Genomic DNA, 25,712 nt, shown 5'->3' on the forward strand with positions numbered 1-25,712 from the left:
TTTCTCAGGTTCGCAACTTTTGATGAGTAAGACTAAACTTAATAAAAATTTATATATCTGACATCAGCATACAAATCTAGTTCTTCTGATGTATCTATTGGTATCAAAATTCCGTTTTTTAGAGTTTCGGTTACTATTGAACCGGGTGGGTCCTTACTTACAGTTTGTCACCACGAACTGTTTGATTTGCCATTGGTGCCACACCCTGAGTAGAATATTTATGCAAACGCCTTATAACCTAGCCTGTCAGCAGCAAAGGGAAGGGATTATACGCATGCTAAAATCTTATTAATGACGGTCTGTTCAATGGCAGAAAAACAACAACATTTTGCTCGATGACAGATAAAAGTAATGAAACTTCGTGGGATGACAAATAAAAAAAAAAATCTCTTTTTTCGATGTTAATTTTAAAAAAATTTCGCTATTTTTGACAATTTGTCAGATGATACGAAAAAAACAATGACATGTTATCCAATAACCAGATAAAACAATGACAGTTTATCCCATGAAAAGAAAAAATGACAGTTAACTTGATGGCAGAAAAAAACGATTAAACGTTGGGTAATTGCGTATTATCCAGAACACACTCGAGAAGTGAAGTTAGGTTAATCAAATAATAAAATATTCCACAATATGGTGACATTATATTAAATACCTAACCTAACCACCTCTGTATATTATATCTTTAATTAAAATTTACGTGCATCTTTGTTTGTTTCACGAAAGAATAAGCTAGTTATAACCGAATACAAGAGAAATGCCAGTTTACTCAGATCAAACAAAGCAAACTTCTTGAGTGTGTTCTGGATAATACGTAAGTACCAAACGTTATCATATGACTATCTTGGTAACGATAGAAAAATATATGGCAAAAAAAAAAACGATGTCCAGGTTATTTTATTGCAGAATATTGCCGAACCCACATTATAGCTTTGGATATCGAAATTTCTAATTTTCTCTGGTGTTTGTAAAGTAATCGATTTTGCTACTGAACAGCTGAAATTCAGTCTATAATTTGGAATTTCGTCATTTCTTGTTGATACAACTCATCTTGGTCTTTTCTGTGATTTCATGCCAAGGTAGGGGGTGCTACAAACCCCGCCTTTCCTCAACCAGTGTTTTTTGATCCGGTCCAAAATTTCTAAAATAAACCTCTAGAAGACTGTTTTTACCCTAATAAATGAACAAAGTATTAAGATATCCCAAAAGCACGCATCCTTCCGCCTAACTCCTTCTATTTATTGGCTTAGTACTCGTATTTATATCTATAAAATTAATCGTGCTCTGGTTCAATAACACATATACAGATGAAACACGAGGATGTTAATTCCTCACCCATCTATTGTAAAAATTTGTTATACTTGTATATATTGATGCTACTGGGCTTCTTTTATCATATGCTGGGACACGTATTCAGGAAACGTGGACAGAATCAATTGAAGCCTGATAAACCCTGCATCTTTCTGAGTCCCAAGTACTGCGTTGTTTGGCTTCTTTTTATCTTCCTGTATCTGCCAGTCTTGGTGGCCATTCCAAATTAGTATGCTTTTGAAGTTGGAGGTAGTGGATAGGTTCTGTTGTTGTTCCTAGGATTGATGCTTTTTTATAGATAAATACATCCGTTTAGAACTCTTGTTGGTATAGTATGAAGTTTGTAACTTCCTGAGTTTTATTGTTTGAGAAGGGTGTATTATAGGCTACATCATGGATATATGAAGGGAAATATGGTAGTTCTCTTCCAGTGAAAAGTGTCATAAGTTTCCTCCCAAGAAAATATAGATCTAAATAATTAGGGGAAATGTTTTCAAAAGAGAATCACATCTGTTCAGTGATTGACCCATTTCTAGAGGAAACATGTTAAATAAGTATGAATAGTATGGTATTTCCTTGTTAGCCAGTTCTGGGCTAAATAAAAAATTTGGATATGCAAGATCAGACAATAACCGGTTTTTAGCTGTCTGTATACAGAGACAATTAGCTTACAATTAAGCTGTGAGTATATTTTCAATAAATATTTAATATATAAAGATGGTATCTTGATTGGGTTAGGTTATGTTATGTATTTAATATAACGCGTTCTGGGCTGCCCCCCTTCCATAATTTTTTTTGTAGTTTCAATAATTTTGTTACTAAAGTGTTATATTTTCATCATATTGTGGTTTACTTCATTAGGATTAACCTAACTTCAATTCTCGAGTGTGTAGTGGCTAACACGGGAGTACCAATAATACTATCGGATTGCTTATTTTATGCTTTTTCCAAATATCACGATCTATTTACAATGAACCCTCGCCCCTCTTGCGGTCCCAGATAGACTCCTTGAAATCTGAAAAAAAAACTAGAGGGAAACAACTGTTAAACAAAAAATTTCATACTTTATAATATGCAGGATGTTTCTATAAATCAGGTTATCATGGTTGTCCACTTTTTTAAATAATTTCAAATAATATTTTTATCCAAAATTAGTCAATCACAGGCGAAACTGGATATCACCAGGTTTAAAATGCAGAAACCTGTTTTAACGAAGAACTCATGACGCATCACGGAATTCAATTAAGGTAGCCATATATTATTTGGGTTATATATTGGACCATCAGGGGGGCAGGTGCATTGCGAGAAAAGCTACAATGATATTCGGAATGAGCATAAAATATGGAATATAATGGACATACTTCTATTTGGTAAATGTTTTGACAAAACTCGCCCCTGTGAGACTCGCTACCCGCAGGGCTCATTGACTAGCACACTTCGCTCTATTGGTAATGTTTCCTATAAGCAAGCCCATTTTACCCATTTTTAGTCTCGTTGGAGGGGGATTTTATAAAGCTAAAAAATGGATGTGCTTCTCTAATAATGACAAAGAAACAATATTTGATCATCAGAATCTTGCTATATGCAGTATTTACGCACTTTAGATAGCTTGTAACAAAACTAAACATTTACCTTCTATTTTATTACCATGTTTGCTTTAGAACGGCCAACTACCAAAAAGAAGTTTTTTTTTTTAAAGAGTAAAAAGCCACATTTAAATCTGCACAGATTTAAGACAAGCAGAAGAAAAGTAAAACAGTAATTCAAACTTAAAACGAACGTAAATTCTGCTCAAAGAATGAATGAAACCTAAAACGAACCGAAATTACCGCAAACAGGGGTAGGTTACCGCCCTATGAGCCTCCTAAAGGCCAGATTGTCATTTGCGCTTTACTGAAAACGATTTATATTTATGGCAGCGTGTTCTTATTTTGTCAATATCAACAACAACACAAATGCCAAAAATGATATCATAAGGCTAATCAAGGCATGCTAATAGGAGTGGGGCTACCCCCTCTATCTTAAACCGTCTAAATCGCTAGAATATATTCTGCTTTTTATTGAAACCTCTGGTATTTTCAACAGTACTGTTTTATTTGCCAGCGCAAAAGATTTTCATTTTCTGGTCTTTAGAAGGCTCAGGGGCGATAACCCTAACCTTGTCCTTGGTAAGTTCTGTTCGTTTTATGTTTGACTTGATAATTTATTTTACCTGCTGTTTGATTTAGGATCCATTTATTTATCTATGTCTATTATCTCTATGTTTATTTAATTTATGTTCGTTTTGGATTTCATTTGTTCATTGAGAGTAATTTCTGTTCCTTTTTTGTTTGAATTATTATTTAAATATTTCTGCTTGTCTTAGGTTTTAATATTGTTCTTTACTTTCTTTAAACAATTCCTTTTTTAGAAAATGTATTTTTATTATTTGTTTATTTTTTGGAATATTTGCAAAACTCTTTGGTTTTTCTGCTGAATAATTAAATTGTTGGATTGGAATTTAAATTTTCGACAAAATTTTAATATTCAGTCAAAATTTAACATCAATAGTAGTCTTGCTTAATAAATTATAATAAATTTTACTATAGAATCTTCCAAGTGTGCCGGCTGAAAATTTGCTGGGGGGGGGCAGACGCCAAAACAGCAGTGGTGGCTGGATGACAGGGAATATATTTCAGGATATTTTTTCGTAGGAATAAGTTTATTTTTAAATAATTTTAGGAAAAAAAAACTCACAAAAAGAGCAATTAAATTGCATGCAAAATGAAACAAAATACAGTAAATTTTATGCAAGGATTCGTGGCAAAGGGATCAATTTATTTAATCAATTATGTTTAATTATTATGCATTTAATCTTAAAATAAATCAAATAAACCAAAATTACGGAAAGATTTATTGCTTTGGTAGATTATAACACATGTAGGCTTGTCTTTATATAATTTCCTACGCCTTAGAATAGTTTACAGAAGGAGTAGAGATACTAAAAAAAGATCCTTCCTGCATGAATATCTCGTTTTTAATTTTATAACGGCCATGTAAGATATACCTCTTTCTTAACAGGACGTTTCTCCCCCTCGAACTTAAATCACATACATATTCAGACATTTAAAAAAAAATAGAATAGCGAATGAAAAACAAAATTTAAACTTAGATAAGATAAGATATTTATTTCAAAAAAATCACTATCACAAGCCCTCAGGGGGCCGAATTCGGACTTCGGAGTCGACTAATAAAACAAACAAAGCAAAAAACACTAATAATAATGAATAATCAAATTATGTATAAAAATACAAGTCAGAAAAAAAGTCAAAAAATATAAGTCAGAAAAAAAGGGAAGGGGACAAAAAAAGTCAAGAAATAAACATATATATCTACAAATTAAAAGGGACACTAAAAAAAAGTCCAAAAACTCACAAAAAAAGAACGAAGCATAAAACACACGAAAAACACATATGACTTAAAAGGGAAACTAAACCAAAACAGCGGGGGGCAAGCAAATTAGTGTAACGACCTAAAGCACCTCACATGAAAAAAAAAGAGGGAGGGGAAACTAGTTGGCTATTTTATTTATTTTTTCTGTGATGAAGGGGACAAAGGTTTTTTCATATCTGGAAGTAACGCAGCGAATGGGAGACAAAACTGGGATAGGCTCAGAAACAGCTCGAGGCTGTCGTAATCTGGATGGTGAGTGACGTTTGGGGAAAATACTTGCCGTCCGAGGGTTCGTTATTGCATTTTTTGAAAAACGGAGGCACAACGACGACCTCCTTCGCTCAAGGGTTTCCAAACTAGCTTTTTTTAGGAGCAGAGAGTAAGGCACCTTGCCTTCTTTGAAAATTATTCGCAAGGCTCTTTTTTGGATTGACTCAATTTTGTCAGATTCTTTACGGGAGATGCCAGGGTGCCAAACTGGACAAGCATATTCAAGATGCGGGCGGACAAAAGACGTGTACAACCTTAAGGAGTGAGAAGGGGGGACGCTACATTTACTTAGGAGCTTAAGGAGGGCGATAGACGCATTAGCTTTATGGATGATATCTTTAACGTGGATATCCCACTTGAAATTTGAAGAAATTGTGACTCCAAGTAATTTAACCGAGGATGCATAAATTTCAGGAGGGATAGGATTAAGAAAACAGGGCGAGGATTTGAGGAAACAAATCGGCATTATCATGGACTTAGAGGGGTTTACAGTCATATCTAGGTCCAAAGCCTCACTTCCAATTTCATTGAAAATACTCATAGGGTCGCTTATTAAATTTCTGAAGCAACTTTCAACAATCGTTAGGTCATCAACAAATTTTCAACGGTCAGGAACTTCCTTCGCGAGGCTGTTAACCATGACTGAAAAAAGGAGGGGGCCTAGGAGAGTTCCTTGGGGTATGCCATTGTAGATAGGGAGAGGATTTGAGAAATGGTTCTGGTATTTAACCACCTGTGATCTATTTGTTAAAAAGGAGGCAACCAATTTTACCAGTAAGGGATCGATATTGAACTCGCTTTCAAGTTTCTCAATTAAAATATTGTGGTTAACAAGGTCAAAGGCTTTCTGAAGGTCAATAGAAATTAAGTTTAGCCAGGAATTAGGTTTTCCGAGGATTTCTTTCAGTTTATTGTTACCCACCCTAACAAAATATCTCAGAAAATTTGCCTGATTTTTGAAAAAGGGGGAAACACCCCCAAAAAAGCAAGCGATCTTATTGAAAATCCTTTTATAAGATACATCATATCCACAGCTTAGCTACCAATATTGGTATACATATATTGGTATCTAAGCAGAGATTATATCTGAGAACCCTACCGTAGAGGTTTCAAGCTCCAATCTTTAAAGTTTGGAATTTTGCATTTTTTTTTTCTTTTTCCAGAAGAAACATTGTAGATGCATGTTTATTTGTTGTTGTTTCTTTTAGGGGTGATTGTATCAAATCGAAGGTCCGAGATAATTGGGAGGTAGTTCATTCTAACGTAAATTTAAAGCTCCTTTTTAAATGACCATTCAGGTAGTCTTGGAAAGGGGAAAGTCTTGTTTTCTGCCATTTTAGGGCAACAAACTACGACTTTACCACAATGAGGACGAATTTGCAATCAATTTAAAAACTGAGAAGCTAACTGATTTAAAAATATCAATAACTATATTTTAGGCTTTCCAGTTGCAAAAGAAGTAATGCCACACAGTGGTAGTACATGTATAGAGAAGATTTAATGGATATAACCAAGTTGATTCGCTTTATTTGTAATTAAATTAGGCTAAGTTTAGTAATCTGTAATTGCGCATCAGCTATAATGAGAGGAGGTGAGTCATTGTTTAAGTGGGGTAGGGTAGATTCCTAAAAAGTACATTTGAATGGACAAAATGCTTACTCTTCATGAGATTTCAAATAAATGTTCAAAGAGGTAGGGTGGGAGTAGGAATTAATTAAAATATTGGTAAATGTTTACATTCGTCCCAAGTGCTCTAAGTTTAGAGCACCTAAAAATACTAATTCTAGAAGCGCATCCATTTCTGGTTGACCCTCCTCCTCCATTGGGCAAACTAAAAATGCGTAAAGTGGGCTTGCTTACAGGTAACATTACCTATAGAGCGAAGTGTATTAATCCATGAGCTCCGCGGGCAGCGGGGAGAGGTCTATATTCCTTATTTATTTAATAAACCTCGTTTTTTTTAGTTTTATCACTCTTTGTTGAATAATTATAGAATACACACCTCGCCCCAGGAATTTTTTTTATATATCTTGCTTTCTCTTTACCGATTCAATTTTAAGCGTGGAGACGTTAAAGGTAATTGCCCGGGGTAAATTTTCACCTGGATTGGATTGTCCAGAGGATATTTTTATGGGGAGGGGTATTTTTCCATAGAGGATGAGCCTGATATACTGACTTTTTTAAACTGATATTGTTTAAAAAACGATCAGAAATTAAATTAAAAAACTAATTTTTTCAACTGAAAATAAGAGCAACATTAAAACTTAAAACGAGCAGAAACTATTACGTGTATGAGGGGGGCTGTCCCCTTCTCAACGCCTCACTTTTTACGTTAAAGTTTAAATTTTGTCCCAATTCTTATAGTACGACTCCTGAAACACAGGAGTTGTTTAATTAGAACTATAACTTTTTTTTTAATGTTGAAAAACTGTAGCGTGAAGAGCGAAGTGCTGAAGAGGAGGCAATCCCCCCTCATATACGTAATAATTTCTGTTCGTTTTAAGTTTTAATGTTGCTCCTCACTTTCAGTTAAAAAAACTTGTTTTTTTTTATTTAATGAAGCTTAGAGACAAACATTTTTCTAAAGGCAATGGAAAAAGTTTGTCAATTAAAATAAAAGGATAAAAAAAATGAAAAAAGGTGCTAAATACAAAAAATGCACAAAACAATAGCCTACTTACAAAAACTAAGATATAAATTCCCAGATATAAACTAAGATATAAAGATATAAGATATAAAGTATGATATAAACAGTTCTGTTGAGCAATGCCGAAGCGTTGGACGGATATTTTTTAACAACATCGACAGTTCTGAACTTGGATATCAAATACTAAAATATCTAATGCCTTTAGACTCAGTGCTTGTAAAACGTAACACATTGACAAAGTAGTTTGTTTAAAATAAAATACTAAAACTAGGATTAAGAAAATCAAATTAGAATTTTTAATCAAATGCTTTTAATTTAATTTTGAATACAAAAAAACAAAATATTTAATAACTTTATGCTTTATAATGTACAAAATTCAATCATTTTCAATGTGATAACTAGATAAATACAATTACTCCTAGGAAAACAATAATTGATAATAAAACATAAAAAACGTATCCGTTCAGGGGAAAATACAGAAATTCCCAGTATTCCGCTCAGGGGTAACATTTCCGATTGCAGTGGCTTCATATATCAGCTGATGGGTACTCTTGCAATGCAAGCAAACGTTGTCGGCATATTTTTACTAAAATTGCCCCTTATTAAATTGTTTTCCTAGTGTTTTCTGTAGTTGTACGAACTTTTTTGTGTACTAATAACTGCACTGAGTACTAATAAACAAATACATATTTAGGATCACCATAAAAAGCTGATTATTTGATTTACTGTTACCAATATTTAAGCTCTCATACTTTCGTTTTTGGCAAGGATTGTTATTTTCTTACCGTTCATTACTAAGAATTTTTTTTTTTACTCCAACCAAATCATAGAATGAAGGTTTGTGGAATCCTGGAAAGGGGTCACTCATTCACCAATTAGAACTTTATTTTCCTGGTTAAGAGTGAAAATCTATTGTCAGGCAGTCAACAATGGGGCAACGCACATCTTTTCCATGGTTTTTCCCTATTTTGCTCTCTCTCCATTGGTTTCCTTATAATTACTTTATAGTCCCAAATTTCCAGGGGGGCATGCCCCCTCCCCCTGCCGGTGTCCATGGAATCTTAGGTAGACGAGAATGAGGATTGTTATCATTATTATTATTCATTTTATATGTGATTCATAATTGCATATTTTAATAGAACTATTATTCATTTGGATTGAAAACTGTAATTGTTGCTTTGCTGTATGGCTGAAGCCATCCTGACCCACTTATGTGCACATTCGTGAATATACACGTATCTCAATCCACCATTTTATTAAAAGAGTATTTTTATGTTATGCTTATCTGTTTTCAATTGGATCCTCCTCTCGAGTTTCTACAACTACTCGTTCCATACAAAGTAACCAGGCGGACAGTTTTTAGCCCTCTTTTGGTCCTTCATGGCTATCCTTTTCTTTTGAGAGGCGATATCTTTTCTTCTGCATTAGGGTCCCCATAGAGTATCGACTTGAAGATATAGGTTCCAAGCCGATCAGAAAAACTGTTTTGGTCCATATCCGGGTCCCTTACCTGACCTTCCTTCCACGAGGGAATCTTTGGTTCTTTTGACTCGGAAAATGATCCTTGAAAAATGTCCAGTGCACAACTATCGTTACATGACCTATCCCCTTTTTTGCATCACAAAACGTATTTATAAGCAATTGACAATTTGAATTATTTACAGCCATTGCCCCAGGGGCTGTGGGGCTCATGCCATCCTTTAGATATATTTTCTGGACCTTTCGACTATTTTGAACTAAATAGGTATCTCAAAGCTTCACTGATTGTCTTGCGGTGCTACGGAGAGGGCATGAGAGTAGGGGATGTTGCCTCTTCTCCACTACTCTACATGTTTCTACGACTACTCTTTCCGTACGAAACGGCCTGGGTAAAAATAAATAAGGAACAATACATTGAGGGCGTATGGCTTTTGCTTAGGTAGCGCTTGAGCACTGTCTCTGATTGCTGTTTTCTTAAGGTTAGACTTGATTTGTCATTCTAAGTTCTAAAGTCGCAATTTACTTTTCTTTGAATTTTAAACGTTTTTTGATTAATCGCATAAAGAAAACTAAAGATAGTGTAATTTTTTCCGTCGTCAGAATGCACAAGACTGGGTATGCGGGTTGTATTCCTTTGATCTTCTCTTTTCTGAGCTCTTTATGTAGCCTAAAGTATATTCGACCCTAAGAAAAAAAAATGCACGGAGATTTTTTTAAAATAATTATGATGTCTAATAAATTCTAGCATTTTTCTATATTCTAGATCAATTTTGTCCGTTTGCATCATAGTGTTTATAAATTTAACAAATAGATAATTGTAATACCAGGCACACAACGTTGCAATACTTAAGTTGTCCTAAAAATTATGCTCGTAGATATGAGAACGGTAAAATTTGACCCAGTATGTGACCATAATTTAACTTTCTGGAAAGTATTTCTGTGAAATAAAGCTTTGATTCTCAGTTATATGTTTAATAATAGTTCTGTTTCCTCACTAATCTCGAGTTCAAAAGGTTTACAGTCCTTGCTTTATTCATTACCCTAGTCACCCTCTAATCGTCCTCTGAAATTAAAATAAAGGACAAAGACGGAAGAATGTAAGAGAGACATGTGAATAATCAGAAGTATGCATTCGATCGCTGAAAATAAGAAACTAATTTAGAGCGGAAATACTAGTTGAGGGAATAAACTTATGGGGAAACTTGTTCAAACGAGAACGCAAAAGTGCGTGGCACGTAATTCGATAATGCAGAATAAATGGAAACAAGATAGCCTTTACTTAGTGTATTATAAAATGTTGTTAGTAACCATGACGGCGACATGTTTCCTAAATTAGTGAAGACAAAAGATACTACCTTTAAACAACGGAATGTTTCAAGATGAAGCTATATTGAGAAATACCAATTGCCATCTTTCGCATTCAAAATAAACCTTGTAACATTGGCCTTAATTCTGTTTTGGTAAGTACGACTCGATGTTACATTTATTGTACTCTTCGTGTTATAGTGAGAGTGATGCTTTGCCTTTCTTAAATTAATGCCGGAAGCCTAACAAGTCTTGTTCTGCCCATTTTTGGCTTCATTGATGGATCAGAGTCCGTTAATCCCGATGTCTGCTAGACCCGTTAAGTTTTTTTTTAGAAAATGTGTGGACCACACCCTTTCAGTTTTTTTTTTTTTTACCTTGGATTGAGGTCAATCATCATGGATTGAACTTTGCATTCTCCTCAGTGTACTCTATGTGTGGAATTTTCGGTTGTAAAAATAATATTATTTCCCCTGTGCGTCCTCAGAATTGTTGAGCACTTGAAGGTCAATGTTTGTCTGTTCTGTTCCCCCTTCCTTTGCCACATATTGAGTAATAAAGACATAAATAAAATATAATGCCTTCTTTCTTTGATTTTTGTATAGATTCTTTTGTTTTTATTTCTTTTTCAAACCTAGTAACCCCCTCCCCTCTGGATACGACTCTGAAGGGAGTTTTTGCTTGCTTAAAAAAATTGCCCATCACACTTTTTTAAGGACCATTATGCTTGCAAATTTTATGTTGGGTCGCACGGAGAATATTTTGCACACTTGCTTCAAAAGCTCTGCTAGGAAGGGTCAAACTTGTGAAGATAATGACGGAGAGAAAATTGACAGAAGTAGTCAGACGGAGAATTTAGGATAGAGTTTTCGAAGGCTGAATGTGCGAGCCTAAGATTGTTCAATTTATTTATTTGCAAGAGGCTGCTATGACCTGTACTAGAGTACAGATCTATAGTATAGCCTTGGCAAGGTTAAAGTAGCTTCTACCGTTGATTCTGGGCGGTTTTAAGGGGTTTTAGACTTGCTAACGTGACAGGCAGCCTGTCGTTTTGCCAGGATTTTAATGGCAAGACCCAATAATTTTGATTGGTATCCTACTTTATTTTAATGCAGCATTTTCTTAACCTAGCATCAATTTAGAGCAACAGTTAAGCTCACTTCAATTTTTCTAGCTAAAAATGATTGTTTCTATCGACCCAAAAGACCAACACACTTTCCAGCAGTTTACCTTTCTTGTTGATGACGAAAGCGATGTGAACTAAAGTAAGAATACTGTGTACAATAACCTGTGTGTTTAGAGCACTGTAGAGATTTAAATTTCTCTTCAGTTTTTTGGAGTTTGCGCAACATTAGTAGATTTCGCAACCTTCAGGAAGTTTCTAATATTCTTCATATAATATGACTAAGAATTTCCAGGACAAGAGCTCCAAGTGGCTAATCCTCTCCATAGATGGTGGGAGGGTTTCGTGCTCGGATTACAGCACTTCGCCTCGGCTAACTATAGTTGACGGCTGGGTTACCACCGTTGGTGATTTATCAACAAATTCGGTGATTTTTCGGTGATTATCTTTAATTTGGTGATTTTCTATAAAAGCTGCTGACATTCAATGTATGGTTAGTTTGCTATCATACTGAGGTGAAAAAGCCGGTGACTTTAATATTTTGAGTTTTTTTACTCTAGCGTACAAAGAAATGGCGTTATTTTGGGTTTGTTTGTGTCCGTTTGGCACTTGAGTTTGATATCTGATGCTATAGCAGAGAGCCAAAAATTTTAAATGAAGTAAATGTCATGCAAGTGTGCTAGCAACAAGTTGAGCCTGAGAGCCACAGAAACGATAAATAAATAATTTCTCAGGTAACGTAAGCTTATGCCTACACAGATTCAGAAGCCCAGGTTAGGTTTTTTTTATGAAACAGAACAATCTCTTAAGGAAAGGGAAGAAAAGATGCTGGAATCAAATAGAAAAATGGTAGGAGTACGTGCTCTCAGGTTCTTGCCTTTGTTGTGAAAAGGCTTGTTTTGTACGGTACCTCCAAAACACTAAAAAGCAAGTGAAAGTCCGATTTGAGGACAAAAGAGGAGCATTTCATCTATTCGTTTTAATGAAAAACCAAACAAAAGCCAAAAAAAGTAATGAAAAGCAAATGGTGAAGTAGTAGGGAAATAAATAAAAAGACGGTAAAGGTCTAGAACAGCGGCTCTCCAGAAGGAGACATGCTAGAACAAAAAGAGACACATTTGTAGATTAATTATTTCATGTTTATTTGAATGGTTTTGTTTGCGTTTTTCACAATAGATACCCTGACCCCCCCCCCGCTCCATAATGGTCTCATATAGCTCTAAGTGGCTGTCAGCCACTTAAAAAAAAAATATTTAGAATAAATTTCAATGAATTTTCAGGAGCCGTTTTCGTAAAGGTCTTGAATGGCGACTTTTCTGGAGTAGACATGCTAGAACCAAAAGAGAGACGTTTTTATATTTTTAATGTTCTGTTCATTTTTATGGCACTTGGTATTAACCAAGTGACATATAGCAGTCGCCAATTCTGTCGGTCTGTCGGTCTGTCTGTCGGTCTGTCGGTCCCGGTTTTGCTACTTTAGGCACTTCCAGGTAAGCTAGGACGATGAAATTTGGCAAGCGTATCAGGGACCGGACCAGATTAAATTAGAAATAGTCGTTTTCCCGATTTGACCATCTGGGGGGGAGTGGGGGCCCGGTTAATTCGCAAAAAATAGAAAAAATGAAGTATTTTTAACTTATCAGCGGGTATTTGGATCTTAATGAAATTTGATGTTTGGAATGATATTGTGTCTTAGAGCTCTTATTTTTAATCCCGACCGGATCTGATGACATTGGGGGGAGTTGGAGGGGGAAAACCTAAAGTCCCGGTTTTGCTACTTTAGGCACTTCCAGGTAAGCTAGGACGATGAAATTTGGCAAGCGTATCAGGGACCGGACCAGATTAAATTAGAAATAGTCGTTTTCCCGATTTGACCATCTGGGGGGGGGGAGTAGGGGCCGGTTAATTCGGAAAAATAGAAAAAATGAAGTATTTTTAATTTATGAGCGGGTGATTGGATCTTAATGAAATTTGATGTTTGGAATGATATTGTGTCTCAGAGCTCTTATTTTAAATCCCGACTGGGTCTGATGATATTGGGGGGAGTTGGAGGGGGGAAACCTAAAATCTTGGAAAACACTTAGAGTAGAGGGATCGGGATGAAACTTGATGGGAAAAATAAGCGCAAGTCCCAGATACATGATTGACATAATCGGAACTTATTTGCTCTCTTTGGGGTAGTTGGGAGGGGGGGAGTAAGTCTTAAAAATTAGAAAAATGAGGTATTTTCAACTTACGAACGGGTGATCGGATCTCAATGAAATTTGATGTTTATAAGGATATCGTGTCTTAGAGCTCTTATTTTAAATCCCGACCGGATCTGGTGATGGGGGCGGGGAGTTGGGAGGGGGAAACCTAAAACTTGGAAAACACTTAGAGTGGAGGGATCGGGATGAAACATGGTGGGAAAAATAAACACAAGTCCTAGATAGATGATTGACATAAACGGAACGGATCCGCTCTCTTTTGGGTAGTTGGGGTGGGGGGGGGTTAATTCTGAAAAATTAGAAAAAATGAGGTATTTTTAACTTACGAATGGGTGATTGGATCTCCATGAAATTTGATTCTTAGAAGGATATCATGTCTCAAAGCTCTTATTTTAAATCCTGACCGGATCTGGTGACATTGGGGGAAGTTTGGGGTGGGGAGACCTAAAATGATGGGAAACCCTTAGATTGGAAGGATTGGGATGAAACTTGGTTGGAAAAATAAGCAAAAGTCTTGCATACGTAATTTACATAATTGGAACGGATCCGCTCAATTGCGGGGGGGGGGGGGGGTAATTCTGAAAAATAAGTAAAATAACATATTTTTAACTTACGAAGGAGTGATCGGATCTTCATGAAACTTCATATTTAGAAGGACCTCGTAACTCTGATATCTTATTTTAAATCTCAACCGGATCAAACGTAATTGGGGGGGGGGGGCAGTTGGGGGGACCGGAAATCTTAGAAAATACTTAAAGCGGTGAGATCAGGATGAAACTGGATGGGAAGAATAGAAACCTGTCTAAGATACGTGACTGACATAACTGGACCGGATCTGCTCTCTTTGGTGGAATTGGGAGGGGGGAGGTAATTTTGAAAATTGAGTTATTTGTAACTTACGAAAGGGTGACCACATCTTAATGAAATTTGATATTTAGAAGGATCTTGTGCTATAAAGTTTAACTTTAGGTTCTGACCTTCTCACAAGTGCCAAATGAGCTCTTGGCTCTTGGCTCTTCCGACCTCGTCCAAATGAGCTCTTGGCTCTTCCGACCTCGTACCATATGAGCTCTCGGCTCTTCCGACCTCGTCACAAGTGCCATATGAGCTCTTAGCTCTTGTTATGGTTTTCAAAGAAAAGTAATGAGCCGTATTAGTTTTAAGACCCGTAGAAATTAACACTTTCAAAAAATCTGAACTCAAAACCAATAAGAAATTATTATTTAAAGATAAATAAAATCGGAAACAAACAGAAATTAGATAAACAATTGTAGGAAACAAACATACTACAGGTACTAATATGGATGAATAAATAAATCTTGAAACGAGTAAAACTTAAATTGAATATTCAAATGAAACTTAAAACGAACAAAAATCACTACAAGAAAGAGTTCCCTGTTCCCTTCCCCCTCCCCTAACTATAAAAGTCTAACACTCCATCATTTGCATTTTATTGAACAGTCCATAAAAAAAGAACTAATAAAATGAAACTGAATATTTGATATATAATGATGCTAATTGCTGAAAGCTCTGAAATTCAAGATTTTATTTGTAATATAATTCGTTTTCAGTCAACCACAAACGACCAAGTAGTCTCCGGAAAAGGGCACAGGGGCACTGGTTGCCCTCCGGCCACTTTTAGACTGTTAAAAAGGGCACTAAATCTTTCGATATCCAGTCGAATGAGTCTCCTTTAGAGGTTTATATGACCACCTATTCCATAAAAACCTTATATGTTAACAATGGGCAATGTGTATAATTTAAAGACCCTTCTATGGGGGTCGGGGGGTATTCAACTCCGGAAGTACAGTTATGTGACTTTCGGATAATTTTGAACAAAATTGCCATCGCAAAATTTTAATCGAATGTATTTGAGGGACAAGGACCCGGAAGGGAGGTAGGTTACCCTCTGATCACTGTTGACTCTTATAAAGGTATCTAGAACGTTTGGTTTCAAATTGAATTAGCCTGCTCAGTAGTTTATGTGACCATCCCTTCCATAAGAACCTTATACGTTAACAATGGGCAACTTGCATAACTTACAACCCTTGCACCGCCAGATTGGGAGATTGTTGTTGTTGTTAAACTTGAAGCATAGTTATTTGATATTTGAACCATTTTCAACTAAATGGCTATCTCAAAAGTTTGATCAGATGTATTTGGGGAAAGGCATAGGGGACCGGCTGCCCTCTGATCACGTTTGAATCTTGTAAAGGACAATAGAAGTTTCGGTTTCAAAATGAGCTTCCTCCGAAGTAAAACACGATTTCAATTCGATTTTTCGATTTGCTATCGATTTCTAATCGAATGAGCTCCCTCAAACGTTTATGCGACCACCCTTCACATAAAAACCTTGTAATTTAAAAATAGGCGACTTGTATAACTTACACTCCATGCTCCTGTGGCTGTGTTTTTTTTTTATCCCGGAGGCATAGTAATTTTCTCTTTGGATTATTTTGGACAAAACAGCTCTCTCAAAACTTTGATCTGATGCATTTGGGGAAAAGGGAATGGGTGGAAGGGCTGGTTGTCTTCCGAGATCACTTTCGACTCTTAAAAAGGGCACTGGAACCTCTGATCTCCAATCGAATGAGTCCCCTCCGAAGCTTACACGACCACCCCTTCTACAAATACCTTATATGTTAACAATGAGTGACTTGTGCAACTTTCAGGCCTTGCCCCGGGGGCTGGGGGGTGTCTAACCCGGAAGCATTGTAATTTGATCTTTGGACTACTTTGAAAAAACTGGCTATCTCAAAATCTTGATCAGAATTATTTGGAGGAAAGAGGGTGGGCTTGATGCCCTTCGATCACCTTTGGCTTTTAAAAAGGGAACTAGAACTTTTGGTTTCAAGTCTAATGAGTCTCCTCCGAAGTTTTTGTGACCACTCCTCCCACTAAAACCTTATATGTTAACAATGGGCAGCTTTTATAACTTACAGCCCTTGCCCCCAGGCTGTGGGGTTTTTATTATGCCTGGAATCATAGTTAACTTTTGGACTTTTTTGGGCAGAATGGTCATCTTAAAGTTTTGATCGGATGTATTTGAGGGAAAGAGGGGAAGGGGGACTTGTTGCCCTCCGATAACTTTTGGCCCTTAAAAAGGGCATTAGAACTTCCGATTTCCAATCGAATGAGCTCCCTCCGAAGTGTATCCAGGGAAAAAATAATAAAACATTGAAGTCTAATGGCTCTTTACTATAGGCATCGCTATAGCGTTGCCTGTGATTCAGCAAGTATCAGTGAATCATATATTCCAGTTTTTTGTCCATTTCATTTGTTTTTTAATTGATTTTTCAACAATTAGGCTATTATGTTACTTTTTACATAGCCTAGGGCTATATTTAGTAGTACATATTGGTGTGCTGGATTTAGGATCCTTTGTCCGAGAGGGAAAGGGTTCAAATCCTAGTGTACCCAATTATTTGGTTCGGGACGGTGGTCAGTGGCGTGACTCTTTAAGCTCAGCCAGAGTCGACCCAGCTCTGAATGGGTACCTGGAGAAATCTTGGGAAGGTAAGCAGGAAGGGTGTGCGAAAGCACAGAATAGTTGCCCCCATCCTTGCACTTCCTGGCTGAAGGGCCAAGAAACAGAGATCAGCACTGCCGGTAGGGACTGTAAAGTCCAATGCCGAATTCTTTACCTTTCTTTACCGAGGGCTATATGAGACCATTAGTGGAGAAGCTGGAGACGAGTTGTCAAAAACGCTAACAAAAATGAACATAGAATTAGCAATATAAAATGTCTCTTTTTTGTCCTAGCATGTCTCCTTCTGGAGAGCCGCTATTCGAAATCTTTACTAAAAAGGTTCTTTTTTAAAACCGGAAAAAATATTTTAGTTCGCAATTTCAGTTTTCCTTGTGATTTTGGGTTTCAGAATCATTTCTCCTTGTTCTTGAAGCAGTTGAAGGCCTTTGAAAAACTTGAAACACATTGACATGTCAGCAAGCCGAATTACAAGGTTTTTCTCCAAATCCGACCGATTAGACGCAAAAATGCTAGTAACCCTGGTTTGGCCTTGTATTCTCTCCTTGGGAACATGCCCAGGGTTTGTCTATCATAGCAAATTTAGGCGTCTATTAAAAGAATTATCCTATAATGAAAGTGCACTGGTTACATTCTGAAAAGGAAAAAATATGTTCAGTTACATGAGTATGGAGAGTAGCCTAGGGCCACATGCCTCCCTTGAAAGATCGAATATTTTGACTCGAAATCAGAGGCCAATGTTGCAAAAAATCACGCTAAACGCCAACACTAAAGTGCAATAAATTCCTAATATTTCAAATGTTGTATTAAACTATGGCTATCTTACAAATTGTTGAAAATAAGATTTAATTATTGAATATCAATTTGTATGATTGGAGGGCCTAGTCTAGGGACCATGGGCCTGTTCTCCATCCTACACCTATCACTCCGTGTCTCTTGTATAGATGGAACCTCTTTCGGCTGTTTATTGTCCATAAATTGTTTAGAAAATCTTTCTCAGAATGTTAATTACAAGCATGAGGCTAATACTGCAAAATTGAAGCCCAGAATCCGTGAGTGGTTATTTTTACTAGAACTATTTCTACTATGCTTCTACTCTTAAATAACACTGTCGGTTATTACTAATAAAACTTATTAGCCAACATCATTGCTATTAACGCAGACAAAAGCTACGACCAGGGGAATATCTCTTGCATTTTTATCGGGGGGAAGGGTCCATATCCGGATAGTCAAGGAACTTGAGCTTTATACTGGTTATGGTACTGCAATAATTATTGGGACTGTAATATTAATAATTATTGGGGGACTGCACCCCCCCCCCTAAGTGTCCCCCCGGCTATGACTATTAAAAACGGACAACGATTAAATTAAAAAAAAGTTTTCCGTGGAAAGTAAAGAGCAAATTTAAAACAAACGAGCATCATTGGCTTATATTATATGTCAAGCCTAAAACAGGCATGAACCACTATAAATATAATGGAATTTTAAGCAAGACTTAATATCAAGAACAATGTTTCCTTCTTGTGGTAGGCCTATCTATTCCTTTCAAGTGTATAGAAAAGTCAATTGGTAACTTTCAATTCAAGCAATTTATTTATTATTCTGTAAAGCAGAAATAATTCCTCTTTTTTGCTGTTGTTGCAGTTTTTTTGAGGGGGGGGGGGGGGGTGACAACGCCATTCTTATTTTTGGTAGTATATTTGTCCTTCTTTGTATTTGTTTTAGGTTCTATTTCTTCAGCTATAGTAATTTCTACTCGTTTTTTCGTTAATATCGTACATAAGCTAATTTTACTTTATTTTATATTTTAAATTCACATCTTGCCTTCCATGGATGCTTCTTTTTTTATTACATCGTAAAAGTCATGTTGAGAACATGCTGAATGGTAAAGTCGACGAGTTGCTTGTTATTAAGCATGGATATGCAAAATAATGATAATGCCTTAAGGGGCGATTTAGCATGTGATCATTGAAAGATTGACAGAGAACCAAAGCTATTTTGGATTATAGTGGAACTTGATGGTTCAAATTCATTTATATTGTGGATTCAATTTAAAGGAACAGAAAACCCGTTTATCAGTGACTTTTTTTGCCATGTAAGATACAAATAGTCTGATTTTCATCGTTTCTAGGGATCAACGGAAATAGTGTGATTTAACTTCTTTTTCTTCTTGTTTTTTTTTTACCACCATCTATAGACTTGAGCACCTTGCAGTAATCTATGCCAGAGTTTTGTTACTAGTTTTCAAAAGACTTATTACTGCTATGTAACTAGCACAATCGAATATGATTTCGCCCAACATTGGCGCTATGTTATACGAAATGCAGACCAACACAGGCTTTTACTTAATTATAATCTATGGATGATTCTTTGGATGTGTGTTATTTTATTCCTTGTGGTATAATTAATTTGCAAATTACTGATTGCAACTAGATAACTAGCGCAATCAAGTATGATTTAGTTGCCCTTATATACAAAATCCATGCCTAAGCAAGCTTTAAGTCTCGTTCATTGATATTGGATCTTTCTGAACTTCCTTCTCCTCTCCCCCTAGAAAGTTTTTTAGTCCTTGCTTCTTAAAAGACTTCTCTATGTGATAGATTACTTCATTAAAAATAATGTAGCCTAGTCCCTTAAGATACAGTTTTTAGTAATTAGAAGTAAGAGTATTTCAGATAATAGGGAAAAATTTTCAGCATTGTCCGGAATTCAGGACCAAAGAAAAAAAAACAACTTGAACAACAAATCTAGACTTTACAATAGGTTATTGTCAGTATTATGGTAAAACATAGAAGGGACGAAGTAGGGTGGGGATGTACTTTTAACGCTTGAATATCTAGCTCCTTTATAAGTGGTAACTCAAGAGGCTTAATGCGTCACGGGCTATCTCTGGCGCATATATCTTCAGTATTGTTGATGCCAAGAGTTTTCTATCTCCGGAGAGGAAAATTGTTTCTAGCTAAAAGAGCTCATTCAGCCAAAAAGAGTGAGTGTTTGCGTATGCTCGAGATTGAATAGGATACAATTTTTTTTCTAGTACGAACAAATTGGATGAAAGTATGCATTTAGAAGTGCAAGTGGCTTTAAATTTTGTCATTTCTTACTTATATAACAAATTACCGAGAAGGAGAGTTAATCTTTTTGGTGAAGAATTGGAAAGGGCAATGAAAGAAAGATTTCAGGGTAAGTCAAATTTTCACTGTACTTCATCTGTAAACTTGTTTTTGCTCAGAACAACAATACTTGGTTAAATTCTTTAGTATTAATCTAGTCAGAATTTGAGAAATTTAATAGCGGCAATGTTTAAGCAATTATATCTGGCCTGGTGTTGTAAGCTGTGGGTTTCTAGCTGCATTGAGGGCGTTGGAGAAAATTTTCTCCAGCGCCCAAGAATTCACTAAAAATGACTCTTTTGTCCCAATAAAGCTATTGTTTATAATGTAGTATTAGTGAATGGATATGTAAAGTTATGGATTATCGCGGAGGAGAGATATTAATAGATTTATTTACATACTGAGTTAAACTATTCTGTATTTGTCAAGCCTCAATGAATCGTTTCTTTCCATAAAATTCTATATTTTTCTCCCTTAGATAAATAAATTTTAAATTCGTTTCTGTAATGTTTTCTTCTTTTTTCTTTCATCTGATGTTCAAATTCCAAACACATTATGTTAATTTGATGAAAAACACCAGGTATAATTAATTACCAAGAACAAATTATCCCCTAGGTTTTGGCAGTTTTAATAAGATTCAGTCTTAATCCCAGGGTGTAACCATGCAGCTTTCCTTTGTTTCAAATCTCTTCGTCGCTGGGATGTCTGTTGCCAAGTGGTGGAAAAAAGGGGTGGAAGACACATGAATCCATCTAAATTACGTTGGAACAATTGCTGGGATAAAACTTGAATAAGAGTAAACCTTAAGCCTAGTTAGCCTAGTTAAGCCTTAGCCAGAGTCGACCCAGCTCTAAATGGGTACCTGGAGAAATCTGGGGAAGGTAAACAGGAAGGGTGTGCGCAAGCACAGGATGGCTGGCCCCCAACCCCCCATTGCACTTCCTGGCTGAAGGGCCAAGAAACGGAGATCAGCACCGCCGATAGGGACTGTAAAGTCTAATGCCGTATCCTTTACCTTTTTTTTAAGCCTAGTTAAAGCTATTGAAAGCGGTAAGACTAATCTAAGCCACTTTCTTGGATATCTGCTATGGACTGGCACGTACCAGGGAGGGGGGGGGTATGTATGCCAACCATAGGGCACCAATAGTTTTTTTCCACTTACATTAGATAATTTTATATCGCTACAAGTGAAAACATGGACAAATTAATATGGCTGAATTTTTACCAGTCTCTTAAACGTTTATGTCTGGAAACTGCGTTAATTTTATTACTCTCTGATACATAGGTTCACGTGTTTTCGCAGAGGGTAGAAAGAAGACGGCATTGTGTATGCCCCCTACCTCTTAGTCCTGACCCTGATTAAGTTATGGTTTTCTCTATTAATTTGCTAATTAAAAGATGAACATACCACTCGATGGCTCCCTCAATCCAGATATAAAAATTGCAACCCCCCACTAATGAAACCCAGCCACACATCTCTATAGAGCTAGATATAACCCATAGGCTATATGCAAAATGTTGTTTGTTTCTTCAAATTGACTGTATTTGGCATTATAAACCAACTATTGTCGATAAATAAACATAAAAGTAATACAACCCAGCAAAATCAGAGTTTTGTATCTAGTTTAGGGCTATGTCTAGCCCCATTAGCGGAAGCTGGGGCGCATTTGCGCGATCAGTGGTTAATATAGTTCGAATGAGCATTAAAAAGTGCAACAAGTGGTATGTTCTTCGTTAGCTAGCGAAATAAATCGGGAAAACTACAAATTTCCGCTTAGCCTCAGGGGAGCATTAGAAATTTTTCGACAAAAGGCAGACAGGAACCAGAATATCTAAAATAATTTTTCGAGAAGTTATTCGGCATGGGAGTTTTCCCTTTTTTCAAAATGGGGGATGTATAGTTTGAATGCTTTGGTTTTTTTTGGAGGGGGGAGGGGATTCGCCTTTAGGGGCTTCTAACATTAAAAGATTACTAAATGACAAATTCTGTTTTTATTATTTTTTCTTTCTAAATAATGACTAGTAGTGTCATTGTGACATTGATTCCTAATACGTTCAGTTTATAACCTCAGGGCTCAAATGTTTTTCTAACAAAATAAATATTTATCAGGATATTCCCCTTATTTGGCGAAAATTTGTTTTCACTTATTCAGGTTTTAAACAAAATATTTAGTTGAAATTTAATAATTTCGAAGTAATCACAAGAAAGCTTGTCAGCTGAACCTACAGATTCGAGCTTCGTTTGTCTGTTTTCTGTTGTTTTTTTTTGGGGGGGGGGGGGAATATAAAATCACCTGAAAGAAAGCTTTTTGAGGGGTCCAAACTCGATGTATGGCAGGTTAGAGCACGCTTTTTTTAAGACTTTTGTTAAAATCAACAATTTGGAAAAGGCTCTCTCTTTCCTAGAACCTGAGTTTATATGGTCATTTGCGGATATGTTTTCGAAAGAAATGAAAACAGACTGAGAAATTAAAAGGAATATATATGGCTACGATTCTAATTGTCTGGCCGTTAACTCGGGCACATCCAAATAAACCAATTTCTATCGGATAAATGTCGGTCAAGAGAGACGGAATTTGTCAAGCCAGTTAAAAATAGGTAAATTAAATAAAATTTTGGAAAAAGTAAAAGAATTCGTAAAAACGGTAGTATGATTCAGGGTTGGTCCCTAATGTTCTCTGCTTATGTCTTTGTGTTTAGTTATTATTTGAGTGACTGTATATGAAATTGCGCTCCCTAGTGCCTGAGTCGTGGTTGTTAATCTCTATTGTTCTGCTTACGTTTAAATTATAACGAAACAAATTGGATCGTACCTCCTTCCCCTTCCGAAACAAAGCTTTTCGTATATGCCTGCTTAGTACGACACTTTATTTGAACGATATGTCTGAAATGTTTTAGGTTAGGGGGAGGGTGCTTCTGAATATAAGAAAAGGTGATTCGTAATGTCATTAGAATTAAAAATCATTATAACATAAAAAAAATGTAGGCTAATTGCGCTGAAGAAACTGAATTAGGACTCTTTCTTGTCTTTTGAAGTAATTGAAAATATTATGTATCGAAAGAAAGGTTGAATAAACTCAAGGCAGCATTCGAATGCTCTTTATGCACTATTTATGTAAATCAAAAGTTTAAAAAAATCGTAAGAATAGGTATTTGTGTTCAGAATCTATTGATTTATTTTATTTGTTTTTATCCCTTTTTTACGAATGCAATGGACAAAACCTCTTTTTAAACAAGAAATATACCTATTTTCATGTAAAAAAAATGATAAGACGAAGTTCAGCAAATATCCATGCCAAAATCAGTGGCAAATAAAATGGTAATATTTAAAGCTTGGTGAAACCTATACAATGTTTACTTTTCAATTGTTTGTCAAAGAGTGTCTTGCGTAAAACTAGAGTCAATAAAAAATTGTTATCTTGTTTGCTCAAGTTTAATTTATTCTTCAGGAGTTACTCGTCTGAAATGGACTTTACCTAATGAAAGAAAATAAATTATTAAAGCAGCCACAGAAAACCTTGGTTATAGGATGCACCCTGAATTAATGTGAATTGTGGTGTGGTTGCATCAAAGGACAGTTATGAACTTAAAATATAGGAAAGGGAAATACCGGATAGCCTTCAGCTAGAAATTCCGATTCCCGCAAGTATTATAAAGTGCACAAAGTTTGCACGTGTGGCCCAGACAAGCCAAATCGTAAAAAAAGATTATTTTTTTTTAAGTATGAAAATTTACAAAGTGGGTAGACTATATTTCTCCAGCTTTGATCATTCTACAATTATTTTTCTCAGAGAACTACTAGGATTTCCTTTTCTTCTCATATTTTTAATTATGGAAGCCTTGTTGAAGTACATTCTAGTATCGAGTTGATCTAATGTGTTTAAAAAAAACTAAATTTGTATTAAATTGTCATTGTTTTTTTGTCAATTTAGTATTCTGGATCTTATTTCAACAGAATATTCTTATGAACATACAAAGTCAATGAAGTTAAAACAAATTTGATGAACTGCGTATAAAACTGAAGTGTGTTGAATCCTTTGCGCCCCCAGAAAAATTTGACGAAAGACATGTTAGTTGTTTGCATGTAGTATAAATCTTTTATATGTCCGTGTAATCCATTGTGATTAAGTTGTAATATCCCGTCTGCCTATATTAATATCCAGTATCCACACCTTCGCTTGGTGGTTTGAAAATTCGGAAACTTCGCTGTGTGATTTGGAGAGGGAGCTTCAAAGAACCTCTATTTCCCAGATCAGAGAAATTCTTCTCGTGCATTCCATTGCTTCTGTCTTCCTTACTTCATTTTCCTTAAATTCAAGCTGTTACTGAGAAGCTTTACTCTCTCATTTGTATGAGGCAAATCTCTACTTCAACTTATTGGAGTCAATGAACTTAAAATCTCCAACACCTGTTTTTGACTTAAATCAAATATACAAAAAACCTTTTTTCAACTGAAATTAAGGAGCGACATTAAAACTTCAAACAAACAGAAATTATTCCGTAGCCTAAATGAAGGGGGATGTCCCCTCCTCAACGCCCTGCTCCTTACGTTAAAGTTTTATATTGCTTTAAAAAGTAGAGTTGTGAGAAAGAGTCAAACCATAGCGTAAAGAGTGGGGCGTTGAGGAGGGGACAGCCCCTCAGATACGAAATTTTTTTTCGTTTTTAGTTTTAATGTCGCTCCTTAGCCTACTTTCAGTTATAAAAACTTGTTTTTTTTTATTTCTGAACGTGTTTGAACTAATGCAGGTTTTGAATTTGGCTCACCTTACATGAATAATTAAAACGAAATTTGCATATTAAGTTTACTTTTTTTTAACCAATTATTGTAACCTAATATTTATAACCAATTATTATAAAAATTATAATTATTATAACTATTTATAACCAATTATTAACCAATATATAACCAATTATATAACCAATTATTATAACAATAACCTAATTATTATAACCAATTACCCTTATTGTAACCTAAGTTTGATTTTTGTTCCAGTTATTTAAAAGTGACTCCTAAATCACAAAGGCTGTTTAATTACAATAACAACCTCTTTTAGAAGTTAAAAAAAGGTTTAGTGTAAGAGGGAGCTATTGAGGAGAGGCAACCCATTCAAATACGTAATAAATTAAGTTCGTATTAAGTTTATTACCGCGTATTACGCTGCTTGAGATAAAATTAAATGCTAAGATTGGCCAAAAAATAACACAAATAAATTATTGTTTAAATCTACCATTATTTAACAAAATTCTAACTTTAGCGTAAAGAGCGAGGCAATGACGAGGACGTTAACTCCCTCATATACGTAATATGAGGAGGTTTTCCCCTCATCAACACCTA

The 25,712-nt window shown here is 35.7% G+C and overlaps 1 protein-coding gene across 7 annotated transcripts in view; it reads left to right on the forward strand.

Moving 5' to 3' along the window:
* The window catches only part of LOC136030209 (protein Tob1-like), a 141,771-nt gene that overhangs the window by 85,430 nt on the left and 30,629 nt on the right, over positions 1-25,712 (forward strand). For 4 of the 7 annotated variants that reach the window (XM_065709001.1, XM_065708999.1, XM_065709003.1 and 1 more), the window contains one exon: positions 20,299-20,444. In XM_065709001.1, coding sequence (XP_065565073.1) covers positions 20,321-20,444 — 124 coding nt within the window. In that variant the 5' untranslated portion in view covers positions 20,299-20,320. Of the gene's footprint in view, positions 1-1,552; positions 1,639-11,829; positions 12,006-19,264; positions 19,357-20,298; positions 20,445-25,712 lie in introns of those variants that run through there. The other 3 variants (XM_065709002.1, XM_065708997.1, XM_065708998.1) reach the window with 3 other exon arrangements.

This window comes from Artemia franciscana, chromosome 8, assembly GCF_032884065.1.
Source record: "Artemia franciscana chromosome 8, ASM3288406v1, whole genome shotgun sequence".
Taxonomy (NCBI): domain Eukaryota; kingdom Metazoa; phylum Arthropoda; class Branchiopoda; order Anostraca; family Artemiidae; genus Artemia; species Artemia franciscana.